Source organism: Miniopterus natalensis, chromosome 2 (assembly GCF_054644295.1).
Source record: "Miniopterus natalensis isolate mMinNat1 chromosome 2, mMinNat1.hap1, whole genome shotgun sequence".
NCBI lineage: Eukaryota > Metazoa > Chordata > Mammalia > Chiroptera > Miniopteridae > Miniopterus > Miniopterus natalensis.
Genome location: NC_142082.1, coordinates 153,083,835 through 153,099,572, shown reverse-complemented (window position 1 = coordinate 153,099,572; position 15,738 = coordinate 153,083,835). Strand labels below are relative to the sequence as shown.

Sequence of the window (15,738 nt, the reverse complement as noted above, 5' to 3'; positions counted from 1 at the left end):
ATATATCCTGAAGAAAAGATATTTAAATTCTCAAATATAATCATATCTGAAAGCCTCAGAACAACATCACAGCAGACTGAAAAGATAAAGAATTAAAAATCTTCTCAATGAACCAGACCCACTGATCAGCATCCCCTCTTGATCCAATACCGCTAAATCTCTTAGGAACAAATGCTAAGACATAACTAGCTATATCTTAGCAAAAATTGCTGTTCATTTCTGTTTGTCACTTTCAACCTCCCCACTCATTTTAACCTTACAAATAGTTATGTTCAATCGACCTCTATACAACTCTGTGCATTGTTCTGTAACATTTGCCACTTAAGAGATATTTATAATTGATGATAAGTGCTCAATAAAATGCTTGTTGAATAAATATATATATGCCACTATGAGAACATTAGCAGTAATATGGCAAAATAGCACCATTTGTTGAAAAGAACTCCAAATGAATAGCAATTTCTTTTCTCCCCATAACCTGAGTAGAACACAACCCGCCTTTCTTCAAAATCCAACTTATTTAAGATTACAAATCTACTGGACAAATACCAAGTGAAGTTTTTGTGGTTTTTTTTAAAGGTATTTTTACTGACCTTGTGAGAATGTAAGGGGAGAATGAAGCTGGATTATCTTGCTCTGAAAAGAGGGGCATGGACCCTCCCATTATCCACAGGCGGAAGTACAAGACAACAGTCACCTTCAGGGGAAAGAAGATCTGGTAAGAAAATCATCCCTTGTCAGGGTAAGGCCCATCTTTCTAGAGGATACTTCCAGGTGCTTTACAAATATTTTGCTTTGCAAACACTTTCTCTAGTAAACACTTCTATAAAATTTTAACATTTAAAATGAGTAGGAAAGAGGGAAATAGCTGGGGAGTTGAAGAGCAAATAATGAAGGTGAAGAGGGAGCAGCCAGCCGGTTGTCTCTCAGCGTCAGCATCACGCACTGGCGCATACGCTGGTTAGTAAACTTACCAGTGAGCTGTGAGGCCCAGGAGTTGAACCTGTCATTGCTCTGCCTGCCCAATTTCATAACCATTCCACTCACATAAGCCCATACAAATTTAAAATATGATAGATAATACTGAGTCTTTTCAAAATGAATTTATTGGGGTGACACTGGTTCACAAAACCATACAGATTTCATGTGTACAACTCATCAAAACATCACCTGCACACTAGTCGTGCGCGGTGCCCTTTGTCCCAAGCAAAGTCTCTTTCGGTCCACATTTTCCCACCCATTGCCCATCCTCACCGTCCCTTTCCCTCCAGCTAACACCACACTGTAGTCTGTGTCTATGTTTATATATATAAAATTTTTTTTAATACCTTCACCTTTCGTCCAGTCCCCCGACCTCTCTCCCCCCGACAGCTGTCAGTCTGTTCTATGTACCCATGCTTCTGCTACTATTTTGTTTGTTAGTTAATTTTGTTCATTAGATTCGTCATATAAGTGAGACCATACGGTACTTGTCTTTCTCTGCCTGGCTTATTTTACTTAGCATAATACTCTCCAGGCCCATCCATGCTGTCACAAAAAGTAAGATTTCCTTCTTTTTTACGACCGAATACAATTCCATTGTGTAAATGTACCATGGCTTTTTAATCCACTCATCGACAGGTGGACGCTTGGGCTGCTTCCAAATCTTGGCTATTGTAAATAACGGTGCATATATTCTTTTGAAGGTTTTTTTGGATATATTCCCAGGAGTTAAAAGGCAGCTCCATTTTTAATTTTTTGAGGAACCTCCACACTGCTTACCACAGTGGCTGCCCCAGTCTGCATTCCCACCAGCAGTGCACTAGGGCTCCCCTTCTCCACACCCTCGCCAGTGCTTGTTATTTGCTGATTTATTGATGGAGCCATTCTGACAGGTGTGAGGTGCTAACTCATTGTGGTTCTGATTTGCATCTCTTTGAGCATTTTTTCATATGTGTATTGGCCATCTGTATGTTCTCTTTGGAGAAGTGTCTATTCCGGTGTTTTAGCCATTTTTCAATTCGGTTGTTTGTCTCCTTAGCGCTGAGTTGTATAAGTTCTTTGTAAATTTTGGAAATTAACCCCTCATCCGATATATCCTTGGCAAATATGTTCTCCCATTCAGTGGGTTCCCTTTCCACTTTGTTGATGGTTTCTTTTGCTGTGCAGAAGCTTTTTAGTTTGATGTAGTCCCATTTGTTTACTTTTTCCTTTTTTTGCCTTGCCTGAGGAGATATATTGGCAAAAATATTGCTACAAGAAATGTATGAAATTTTACTGCCTATGTTTTCTTCTAGGATTTTTATGGTTTCAAGACTTACATTTAAGTATTTTATCCATTTTGAGTTTATTCTTGTGTATGGTGTAAGGTGGCCTAGTTTCATTTTTTTACATGTACCTGTCCAATTTTCCCAACACCATTTACTGAAGAGACTGTTCTTACCCCACTGTATGTTCTTACTTCCTTTGTCAAATACTAATTGACCATAAAGGTGTGGGTTTATTTCTGGGTCCTCTATTCTGTTCCACTGATCTATATGCCTGTTCCTGTGCCAATACGATGCTGTTTTGATTATTATGGTTTTGCAGTATAGCTTGATATCAGGTAGTGTGATACCTCCATCTTTGTTTTTCTTTCTCAAGATTACTGAGGCTCTTCAGGGCTTTTTGTGGTTCCATACACATTTCTGGAATCTCTGTTCTAGGTCTGTAAGATATGCCATTGTATTTTAATAGGATCACATTGAATCTGTAGATTGCTTCAGGCAGTATGGATATTTTAATGATGTTAATTTTTCCTATTCATGAACATGGTATTTGTATCTTCCGCTTATTTGTATCTTCCTCAGTTTCAATACTGCTCAGTCTTAATGAATACATTTGGAAATGTTGCAACCCTTGAATGCCCTGAAGCAGAACACTCATGAAGGGTTATTTCTAACAGCCCCAGGGAACCTGTTTTGTGTCACCCGGTGGAATTTTATCACTAACTGGTGCTATCCTGTTGCAAAGATACTGGGCAATTCTTCACAGAAATGTTTTGCCTCTTCTGCTGAAATTGTCCTGTCAAAACTCTGTGCTTCATTCAGCTTTTTCATACTCCTCTTCTTCCATAAACATGTTGTAGCGTTGAGAAAAAACCCTCACAGTAATTGTTAACATTAAATTCAAAGACATTTTCATATGTTTTCTATCAAAACTTATTATAAATTTTGACAGAGAATTTATGAGAAACAGCAACAGCATAAGGAGATTGGTCTCCTAACCTCCTTTAATAGAAACATCCAGCAACATAAAAAGATGATTAATGTGATGGTACCAAAGAGGGCCCCCAACAATTCCTACCCTCCTTGTATAAGCATTCTTCTTTTCCTATCAAGAAGTGAAGTCAAGTGTTCCACCCCTTAAATCTGGGTTGGTCTCAGCAGACTGGAGACAGACTCACAGATAGAGAGCAGGCAGACAGCTCTGGTGGGAGGGGGTATTGGGGGGGGGCAGGTGGAGGGACTGAGTGACAAAGAGAAAACTCATGGACACGAACAGCAGTGTGGTGAATACAGGGGTGGGGGTGGGGAGAGGGCACAGAGGGATAAATAGTAATGGAAAAAATAAAATGAATTTTTTAAAAATCTGTGTTGGTCTTATGACTTGCATCAACCAACAGAATGTGGTGGAAGGTATACATGTCAGTTCCAGGCCTATCCCTACAGAGGTCCTGCACCTTTTTTTCTATTCTTTTAGAGCCCAGCTTCCATACTGTAAAGAAGTCCTGGCTACCCTGCTAGTGAGAGTGGCCACAGGGAGGGGCCCTAGAGGATGAGACAACACAGAGAGACCACCTAGCCCAGCTGATAGCAGCATGAGTTTGCTTGAGTAACCCCAGCCAAAAATCACGAGCAGAAGAGTCATCTAGCTGGATGCTGCCCAAACTAAAGCACTGAGGGCAGATGCATGGTAGTGGTTGTTTTAAGCCACTACATTGTGGGGTAGTTTGTTTGCAGCAATAGATAACTGATGCAGTCAGGTGTGACAGCTCTGCTAAGACAACTCAGCATCAGCACTTTGAAAGAAGCTTGTAAAATACTGTAGTTCACATATGAGTGTCATGGAGTTCACATCCCTAGAATTCCTTCACACATACCTTCTAATGCTTTGTAACATTTATAGCATGTTAACTCTTTGATCCTAAGACCAAGGTATTCGAATCTACTGCTGGTTCTATTAAATAATATGGATCTCCCTCTGAGCCAAGTTAAAGTGAAACATCCCTAATCAGATATTTCAAAAGTATATATGTACTTACATAACTTATGACCAAAATGGCCCTTTTTAAGAATGGCCTCATGGTTAGCAGGAAATGTCTATTACTGCTTGCTGTCAGATACCTGAAACAGGAAAGAAAAAAAAAATCTTAAAGATGTGTCAGAGTCCACCACTCATGAACATTCTCCTTTCAGTGTGAATATGCTGTAGATCTGAAAAGGCTTGGAAAGACCGAAGCTAGGAGTGTGGCTTTCGGAGCCAGACCACCTGGGCTTCAGTCCCCCAGCTCTGCTGCTTCCTGTCTGGACAACGTCAGGCAAGTTCCTTAACCTCTTTGCACATCAACTTTTCTCACTTATAAAAGGGGGGATAATAACATTATCTACTTCACAGAAAAGTTGTGAGGAATAAATGAGATAACAACTGGAACAGGACCTACTAGCACTGTTAGCTATAAATAGTACTGTCCCATCTAATCCCAATATCCCAGGCATTCTGGAAACCATAAACAGGAGCTTATTTACCTACTTCATGTAGTTTAAGAAGTGCAAGGTCTTCTTCTAGCCACAAAATATTTCACAAATGTCTTATCCCTGAAAACAGGATGCCAAGGCTGTGCGAGGTTAAGTCATTTATCCAAAGTAACAAGGTTACTAAGCACCGGTGGGGGAACCAGAGCTCACCCATATGCAATGGGTCATTTTCTCACCCATATGCAATGGGTCATTTTCTCACCTGCCTATGGCCTTTGGAACCAAAGTAGGTTACAAGAATGTCAACTTCTAGTGGAGCAGGAACTTGCATGGAGCCTGCATCTGCCACAGAGCACTCACTCGAACAAAGTGGGAGCACCCTGTACCCACATATGCAACGTGTGGTTGGTGGCTTTAATAAAGACTACGAAAGGGAAGCAGGAGGGGGCTGGTAACAAACCCCGAGCAAAAACAAAAACCTGACGCAAGGTATTTTCACCTACATGCAGATTTCTATATTTTAAAGTACAGGATGGAGGGAAAAATGTCAAATGGAGTAGCATCATCCAGCAGGCATTTTCTAACTCATCCTTATTTCCCCTACCCTTTTTTCCTCTTTTTCTATTATTATTTTAAATCCAATTTCTCTTCAAAGAACTTATCCCCAGAATCTCTTAAAAATCTGCATTTGAATGAGGTCTCTTTACACAATGGGACTATTCTGTAAAACAGAGACCCTTTTATAAAACCTGAGTGGGTTAGTATCACAAAGAAATGTCCACCTTGGCAATTGCTTACAAAATATATGTGGTTCTTCTGCTTTGATTGGACACATAAAAAAACTGTCCAAATGGCACTGTAAGGAGGTGACAGTGTCACTCAGAGGCAGGTCTCTTCCCTTTTCCTCTCCTGGTTCATACATAGCTGAGAATCTGACCTTGCACGTATTTAATGAGTGGAGAAAAGGTGAGCCCAAAAAACTACACAGTCGGCTTTTAGCAAGCTCTGGATAGGATCCACCAAGCACGACATTTAAATCCTTTCTTCTCATTTAGCTCTCAAAAGAGAGCTTGGCAAGGAGGAAGGCCAGGGATCCTGTCAAGTCTCACAACACAGGTGCATCACTAATGTCCCAAAATAGGCTTACGGAGCCCACACATCCTGAACTGCACATGAGATTTTGTGTGTGTTTGCGTCTGTGTATTTCTCGAGGCAAATTCCTTGGCTTTGATCTTCAATGTTAACTTGGTCTGTGACTCCAAAAAGATTCCGTCACTGCTAAGCATGTCCTCTCAGCTCTGCCTTTACTTTGTCATTTTCGGGATAACTGAACAAAGACCAACCCTAGGTATTTCTGCTGTTCCCTTCTGTAAGATGAATGGCTGCAGGGAGGGGAATGGCAGTGTGGGAAGGAAAGGTGCTGGGGAAGGCTGGAGTTGCAATGCATCTGAATGAAAAAGTGCTTCTCAGGTTGGTTTGCTTTTGGAAGCTTCATTTCTCAGGTTCCCTGTTGCTGGTTTAGTTTAACACAGTGTAAAACTAAAAAGTGGTTTCCTTTCTATCAAACAACAAACCATAGGGTTTAGGGTTTTTTCAATGGTAAACTTCGGTAAATTCATACTTTGTTTCACTGCAAGCTCACTATGATGGTTATTTCAGTGAGTTATATTTATAAGATACCCCTTTGTTTATAATTTCTACCTCCATGAGAAATTCCATTTCCTTGAAAAGCTAAGTTCTTTTAGGCACCAAATATTTACTCTTAAAATGCAGCATCCCAAAGCAATGAAAGCCTAGAATGATGCAGAGAGCAGTGGTTGAAAAAATGACTTTTCAAGTCTTCTATTTTTAGTGGTTTCCCAATATTAAATAAGGAAATAAGCCAAAATGGCACAGCCCCCTATTTTGATAAACACAAGATCAGAGGCTGAGATCCCTGGTTATGCGGTTCGGACCCTGTATTGTGTGTTCACCACCTCCCTGGTCATGCCATTTAGACCCTATGACCTTTCATATCCCTGGTCATATCCCCTGACCTTTCCCCCGGCACATGGTTCTTCCCCTTAGAGGAAGAACAAGGGGGTCAAGAATAGCCTTATATGACTCCCATATAAGACCTTGCACGACCACTCCCTTGAGCATTAAGACCTAGAGACAGCATCCAGGCCTCAATTGTGTTTCAGCTCCAGGCCCAGCAAAGCAGCAAGGCCAGGTGGGGCTGACATCAGGACCAGGAGCGATGACTAAGTGCCAACCCTTCGGTGGAGACCAGGACTCTGAGGAGACACACCTGGAAACCTGATGAATATTCTACTGAGATCCTCCCCACCACACCGCACCCCAGAGCTCCAGACAAAAGCCCTCAAGACAAAGGACCCAGGGCACTAGAACCCTCTCCCAGAGCATACCTGTGCCTTTCCCCTCCCACTTCTTGCTCTTTCTGGGGCACCCCAGTGCCTTTCTCCCCTCCTTCCACCAGGCGCATTCCCTTTGCCTTTCTTTCTGCTATGCTCTGATGCCCTTCTTTTGCCTCTGTAACATTTCCAGAGTCCACTTGGCCCAGCTGGCTCATTTCTTCCACAGCTCCCTTTTCTACCCATGTGACTTTCTGAATAAACTTCCCCTTGCATTTGAGTTCCCCGGCTCTGAATTCTTTTCTTAGCCAAACTCAAGGACCAAGGCCTAACATTCTGGTGCCAGTCTGCCTTTAACAAATCAACCCCCTTTCTTCTTCTGTGTCTTCCTTACCCTCCAGTACTACAGCAGAGTCCAAAATAAGAATGCCACTTCAATGCCACTGTTTCCCTTACCTTAAATCTTGGTGGTTTAAATGAAGATATGCTATACTTTCCAGCTCTTCTCAGAATCTCTCAAAACTTGATAATTTTGCCTTAATACCAGCTCCAGTGGCAAACATCTCAGATACAAAGAGTTGTTACTATTTAACATTGTACTGATAAATTATAAAAAGCTATATACCAAATTACTTCTAGAACATCGATCATACTAATTTAATTTCTCCTGCTCTGTCAAGGTAATAAAGGAGGTTAATAAAGAGTCACATACTTTAACCAAAAAATTGAATTCAAAGCTTTTTAGAAAAGGAGTTCAGAAATCTGCTTCTCTTGAAAACACAAGAAAAAGACTTTGCAGTTAACTAAAGTAACAAAAATAAAGCTTATATTAGAAAAAGACTATAAGCTTAACAAAAGCAACAAAGGAAATTTAAGTGGGGTTGGGTACTATCTTTAATGCACTCTCCTTGAACCTATAAAGTGCTTCATCTAAATCTTAATAACCAAAGGCATTCCACAGAGGAGCAGAGCAACCTTTGATGTCTCCTTTGATATTTAAATGAAGATTCTGAAGGGAAAGAGCTAACCATTCCAAGGAGACTGGATGCCTTTCTCAGTTCAATCTACTCAGAAACTCAAATTGACTCTCAATACCCCATTCTGTGGCTGTCATAGAACTTCTGCCCAGAAATTTTAAACTCTTAACTTATTATGTTACCTACAAAGAAATATTTACATAGATTATCACACAGAATGGCGGAAATAAAGTCAGAGAAGACATAGGGGAATATAATTTCTTTCTGAAAATCAAAGTTAGAATCGGAAGGACTCAGAACAGCTCAGGTAGATTTACAAGTGAGAAAAAAATAAAGTACAGAAATGTTAACTGACTTGCAAAAGGTCATAGTCCTTCAGTGGCAAAGGTCAATAAGTTTAAGCTTCATCAATTTAGTCAGATGGTCAAATTTATATTCCTTCTACAATGAATTTAGAAGGAATTTTTATTCCTTCTACATGTAATAGCAAAAATTTAGTTTTGGTAATATCACCCTTTCTGTCATTAACATCCCCAGCTAAGTTTCAATTCATTAATAATAGGGAATACTTAATACATTTAATATGTGCCAGTCACTGTGCTAAGTGCACTTTTTAATGCCATTTAATCCCCACACCAGCTCTGGGAGTCCATTCTTGCTTGTCCCCACCTTGTGAATGAGGTTGAAGGAGGTACTTACTCAGGATCTGCTGGCGGCAGAGGTGAGACCCAAATCCAAAACTAAAGCAATCACACTACTCCACATAGCATAAAAGTAAAATGGAGCTGGTTTATTCAGCCCAGTTTCAACACAGATTATTTATTAAATGGCATTTCTGTAGGTTAGCAACACAGTGGCTTCTATGCAATTAAAATAATAAAGTTCATCTTCAATATCTTCATCAGTTCATACAGGTCTACAATAAGACTTATAATAAACTTTCTTTATACAAATGGATGAACTGAACCAGTGCACAATTCTTAGAGTCTTTTAAGAAATATCCATTTACAGGTTAATGTGTGTGGTGGTTGCTGCAGGTTAAAATGCAAGCTCCATGTACAGTGGGCTGATTCAGAAATTCTCAGTAAGAAAAGATGCCGAAAAGGAGAGTGTGAACAGAGCTGACAGGGTGTCACTACACTGTGACATGATCAGCCAGCCCACCACACAGAGAGCTCCAGCAAGCTGAATCATAAAGAGGGACAGCTAAGGATGCCCCAGTGTGACAATGAAGCTGACACCTGAGGAAGATGAAAGTGAATTAGGTGAGCAGCGAAGGAATAAGACACACACAGAGGCCTAGGGCTGAGCAAGGGCAAAGCCGTATTAAGGAAGTGACAGTTCATTCTAGCTACAGCATCTAATACTGACAGAGCTGTGAGCAGGGAGGCTGAAGAAGCAGGCAGGAGCCACTTCACCATAAGCCTTCACATCCTATTGTGGAGTCTGGACGTTATTCTTCTGATGACAATAGGCAGCTGGTGAAGGGCTTAATGTAGAGATGACCCAATCCAATTTCCAGCACAGCAGTGTCAGCACTGTATGACATTGGTACAGTGCCCACTCTGAGGTCCAAAACAGAGCAAAGGGCCCAGCAGCCCCAATGGGGAAATGGTGAACAACAGTTATTCTGGAAGTTTCTGAGATTATCAGATTCAGAAATAGATGAAAGGCTCAAGCCCAAATCAGGGGAGAGACCTTACCATAAGTATAAATAAGAAAAGCATGTGTTGTTAGATGTATTTAGCAGCATGATTTAGGTGTTATTCATAATGTACTTTAATATTGTGTTAGTTGGTCCTTAATTTCATGTACATATAGAAACTTTCTACTATCCAGAATATTTCATTTACCAAAATAGGAACCCATTACAAGATGATGCTTATTATATTTATGTGGCATTTTCTATGTCAAAGGGCCTTTCAATCCAGGCTAAAATTTAATCTTTGAAAGATCCATATAAAGTGGGCATAACAGAGAGGACTGGCCCCATATTACCAACCCAGACCTAGCAGTGAATCCTGAACCAGAACAGAGTTTTCTGATGGCCGGTTCCATGCTTTCTAGCTGCATCATGTGGCCTCTTCTCCCACCATGCTGCCATGCTGTAAGACAGCATTTAGTGTGGAATTCCCCCCACCCCACCCTTTTATTTTCACCAATCTAAACTTGTTACACACTAGAGACTCTAAGGAACCCATGCAAATGAAATCACTGCCACTTGCAATACACATTTGTGCAGGAACACAAACTTTTACACTAAGAAAAAGGTTGAAAATAGCCGATGATAATATAATTATATTTTATGAATCTCTTATTGGAGTATATGTGAGGCAGCATAGTAAGAAGCTAGGAAAATTCCTTGACAAGTGGAATGGGGAAACTGAGACAGATAGTTAAACAGATAACCAAGCAATTTAAAGCCAGATAATGAATGCCAAGGTCTTACTTTCCCTAACCAAGGACTATTAGGAGCAAATGGTTTACACATTCCAGACCGTGCTGGGACCTGCCTTGGTCCCAGTCCCTCTTCAGTGACCTGCTTTGAAGGTGAAACTGACCAGGGAATGACCCTGACCCCTCTATATGTTCATTTTGATAAATAAGCATATTAAAGGACACACCTGGGAAGCTGATGAATATTCAATTGAGATCCTCCTCTTCATGCCCCCTAAAATTCCTGCCTTTAGAAAACTGATAAAATCCTTAAGACAAAGGACCCAGGGCATGCTCTCCCTTGAGCATGCCCACACCTGTCCTCCCCCTTCATTCTTCAGGTATGTATCTTTGCTTCCTTTCTCCTAAGCTCTAAAGATTCCCAGGACACTTGCAGCCAGGGGAGCAGTGGGCAGCAACAGCTCATCCTGGGCTAACCCCCTGAACCTGTCTCCAAGGGCCCTTCTTTTGCCTCTGTAACTTGTTTCCTGAGTCCATGCGGCCCAGCTGGCTCACTTCTTCTGCCTCTGTGACTTTCTTTCTAAAAAGCCAAGGCAGCCTCACCTAGACTTGACTCTTCCTCACGTTTCCAAAGGGCTAAGGCAGCCCAATCTGGGCTTACTCCTGTTGCTGTGATCTTGCCTTTCATCTTAAGCCCTTCCCTTGTTTCACTGTTCCCAGCTTTAATAAACATACTTTCAAAATCACCTGGACTTGTGTCATGAAATCTTTCCTGCACAAAGTCAAGAACCCACACATTCCAGACCGTATCAGGACATACCCACCTCAGTCCTGGTCCCTTTCCAGTAACAAATGGGCTAATAAATTCAATTACAATTAAGCTAGTGAAAAGAAGTATTTAATATTGATACTCTCCTGGTGTCAATTTAATATTGACACTGGGGAAACACACTTTCTGTTAACAATAAAAGCCATAATAATAATAGCTACTGTTTAGTGAATGCCTATTATATGCCCCAGGCATGGTTCTTATGTGTATAATCCTTAGCACCTTTCTATAAGATGCACACTACTAATATCTTCATTTCATAAAAGGGGAAACTGAGGCATTAGTGGTCCAGTAACTTGTCCCAAGGTCCCACAGGTAGTGAGGGAAGTCAGAATATATATCTAGACTGTGCTTTTAACCACCAATGCTCTGCTACCTCTCACATCATTGCCAGCTCATTTCTGTCTTCACCTTCTCAAGGGAGTGTCTGCATTTCAAATACTATGCTTATGATTACAAACACATCAATAACATATGTTTAGAATGATGGTAATTCAGGAACCAGTACAAACCTGATCAATTTAGGAAATTACCAAAAAGGCCACTACAACTTTATCACTTTGAAAAATGACAAGGTATTCTAACAGCAATATTCAATTTAACAAGCAAAGTATCGGGCACTGAGTTAAGCCCTAGGAGCAATATATAAAAGGGATAAATGCAAACATTTAACATTTAAATATCAGCTAACATTTATTGAGTGTAAAGGGGTTCAGAACATGCCCCCCCCCAATATGTGCCACTTAGGCATGTGAATTATTTTGAGCTGAAGGAAATCAAGACCCTGAGGCCTCAAGAAAAACTTTTATCTTTCCCTTAAAAAATTCATATTTGGGGCCTTGCCTAAATTAAGAATTATCACTAGAAATAAGTTTTTATGACCTATCTATAGAGCAGGGCAAACATCTCGTTATTGAACATCTGCTCTTTTCCTGTGAATGACTTCCTCCCACTGAAACCTCAAAGCACTTTCCCTCTTAGCTCAGAATGGCATATAAACCCGATTGTGCCTGTCTCTGAACCTCTCATGTAAGTGGGGTTCCCATACGTACATATGTCATCAGATTTGCTCACTTTCTCTTGTAAATCTCTCATGTTGATTTATTAGACCAGCTGGAAGAACTTAAAAAGGTAGAGGAAAACTTGCTCCTCCAGGGAGCACATGTACTAATTTTTTAAACACACACACAAAACAACAACAAAGAACAACTATGAAGCAAGTGTTACTTCGATACTCATTTTATAGATGGGAAACTGAGGTATAAAGAAGTGAATAAACTTGCCTGGATCATCAAGCCAGTAATTAGCAGAAATGGGACTTAAGCCTATGTATCTGTTCTCAAGCCAAAATTCTCAACATTATACCACATGGCTTTTCTCTACTTTCTGCACATCCTCCAAAAGGGCACATCATAAAGGACTAAAGCAGTTCAGCAAAAGAAGAAACCAACATGGGCTGGAAAATGAGGGGAAGTTGCAGGGAAGAGGTGAGACTTGACCTGGGCCTGGAGGAAGAGATGATGGGGGAGCAGCGAAGTCAAGAGGGGCCAAGAGGAGAGGGGCCCAGGCAGCTGCACAGGGACTGGAGTGAGCACAGCCCACCTGGACGAGAGCTCCCTGCAAACACCACAGGTGGCCCCCATTCCCGTACCTGGTCCACTTCTCACAGTCAAGTGTCTGAAATCTAAATAAAGGAATTAACCTTAAACCAGTTTCAAAACCCTGAAAACTTGAACAGCAGTAGAATATCCCTAAATATGGTTGACACTGATTCTATCTCCTGTTTACTCAAGTCACACATGGGCAAAATGACCTCCTTCAGACACGTCCTCCGTCCTTACCTGGTGTCACCCGTTACTAGGGCCCTTTTGATACTGTGGAGGAGACAGAAATTCCCCCCCTTCGGCCCCTCTTGCGTTCTTATGACTGAACTGATAATAAAATTGACACAAGACTATGTTAACAGGAGAAAAATCCAACTTAATATGTGCACACAGGAAATCAAAAATGATGCTCAGAGAAATAATCAAAGCAGGCAGCTTTTTATACTATTTAGACAAAGAAACAGTAAATTTATGAGGACTTGACAAAACAAAGAAACAGTTTTGAGAACTCTTTAGTAAGAAATTCAAGCAAAGTTTGTGTTTGGACAGTAAGTTAGTAAAAAAGTAACAAGGTTTGGTTATAATATAAGCTTTTCAGCCTTGAATTCCATAGCTCTGGCTCTAAGGCTGTATGTCTCAGCCCCACCCACCCCAAAGCAAGGAGGGCACCTTTCACAGGACAGATTTATTTCCTGCATTCAAGGAGATAAAGGAGGCTCAATGTACCCTTTTCTTTCTTGAATTTACTGGGATGGCATCGGTTAATAAAATTATATAGGTTTCCGGTGTACAATTCTGTAAGACACCATCTCCATATTGTATCGTGTGTTCGCCACCCCAAGTCAAGCCTCCTTCCATCACCTTGCACTGCTTGCTCTTCAAGTGACATTAATCTGAAATAATCAGCATGCCATTGTGGGGTATTTTGGGGCTGCTTGCCCTATTCCCCAATAGTGCCTGAAGCAGGGCAGCCTCTCCCCGAAGTCCCATCTCTGACGTAATTTTCAGGATTTTCAAACCTTATGGTCAGTACCCAGGACACAGATTAGGCCACCACTGCTAGTGGGAGAGGTCACCTGTGGTACAGGCCAGCACCCTCTCTCTTCTGCTTGCAGCATCCATGTAGGACGCAGGCCGGGCTGGCCCAGCTGAGTCTCTCTCTCCCACATTCATCCTTGTTACTGGGTGAGTAACTTAGACTGGAGTCTGTGCCACAGATCCGGGCAGCTTAGGCTTAGGGCTCGGAGAGGAGGCGTCTTACTTAAATTTTTGCAAAGCCACTTTCTCCAGTCTAGGGCCCTGCCTAGCCCTCTTCCCACGTCCTCATGTACATGCTCTGCAGCAACTCACAACAATAGACAGTCAATCCAGAAGCTCTCAAACACACATGGCTTCATGCACTGAGTTCATGCAGAGGCCAAGGAGGACATTTGGTGGCCTGGGCTTCCTGCAGACATAGGCTCCTCCTGAAATAAATCACCTCCCTGCAGCACTGGCCACACTCTGGTCAAAGGCCTAAAGCAGAGTAGGTGGCCTTAAAAACCTCAAGACCATTCAAAGGGATGTAAGTGATGTCAATGCTCACGAAGAGAAACCTTTTCTTGGTCCAGAAAGCAGCTCATTTCCTGGGCACCCACCCTTAATACCCTTAATTTTAATGTGTGTGGGGGTATTGCCTATCAAATCTGCAAGGACCAGAAAGTGGGGATGGGTCATTCCTGCATAATCTTGGCAAACACCTTTAAAATTCACTTTTCCTACAAGAATCTTACTTTGGGGAGGTTCAAGTTTTATTTCACTTGAAACTCCATGTTTTACATTAAAGACAAATATGTTCTGTTGTTTTAAAAAGGTGAAATCTTTAAGGCTTCAAGTCTGGGCAATTTGGTTTCACTTTAAATTCCAACGTTCATACACATCGAAAGCTGCTGAGGAGGAAATGATTACTAATATTTCTGTGTAGAAATAAGAATAACACTTGGGTCTTAGTACAGAGTATACATAACATATAAACAATCATTATTCAGATAGTTGTCAGGGTTTTAATTTTTGTGCAAATGTCAATCAGTACTGCAGAAGTCAGAAATCCATAATAATTAAGTCTATATAATTTTTTTAAATGTTTCTTTGGTTATATAATTTTTAAAACTTCCTCCTAATTTCCTTCTAGACCTAGCAGTCTCATTTTGAAACATAACATAAAAAGCCTAAGTAGGGAAGCTGCCAAAGGAAGGAGACATTCCAATTCCAGTTATAATTCCTATGTATTCACATATTTAATGTTTTCAAAGTCACACTCATAAAATAATGTTACAATATCACAGCTTGCTCAGTTTTAATTATCTCTGTATATGATGCCTTGGTTGCCAGATGGATCTCTAAAGGTCCCTCCTGCTAAACTCTTAAAAGATGGCACCCTTGATGTTACAGGGGCAGCCAGCTATGGTGAAATCACCACATGCTATGGAGTCTCATAGAAGCCTGCCTCATTCAGGTACAAACTGGTAGGCTAGGCAAGCCCTTTAATCCCTGTGGGTCTCAGATGCCTCAAGTGTAAACTGGTCATCCTAAAGTTTACAAGGTTGTTGAAAGGATTTCAATGAGATTGGATGTGTAAGTGGCTCAACACAGTGCCCAGCCTATTAAGGCATCAAAAGCACCCATTACTAGAACAGTGACCACAACTCCACGACACCACTAAAACCCTATGGCTTAGAGCCTTTATGGTGCAAGGGCGCACACATACACACAGACAAGTGAGGAAAGGACTTCAACTAGGATAAGGGCAGAAAAAGGACTTGATCTCTCTCAGGTCACCAGCTCCCTCCCTCCTGGAAGGAGAAGGGAAAGACAGCAAAATAT

General features: G+C 41.2%; 1 protein-coding gene across 3 annotated transcripts in view; it reads right to left on the bottom strand.

The window, feature by feature from the left end:
- The window catches only part of TMTC1 (transmembrane O-mannosyltransferase targeting cadherins 1), a 236,810-nt gene that overhangs the window by 122,115 nt on the left and 98,957 nt on the right, over window positions 1–15,738 (bottom strand). For 2 of the 3 annotated variants that reach the window (XM_016199096.2, XM_087814742.1), the window contains exons 6-7: window positions 4,283–4,364; window positions 594–697 (exon numbers count right to left, since the gene is read on the bottom strand). The exons of the other annotated variant lie outside the window; for it this stretch is intronic. In XM_016199096.2, coding sequence (XP_016054582.2) covers window positions 594–697; window positions 4,283–4,364 — 186 coding nt within the window. The remainder of the gene's footprint in view (window positions 1–593; window positions 698–4,282; window positions 4,365–15,738) is intronic. 3 annotated transcript variants of the gene reach the window in all.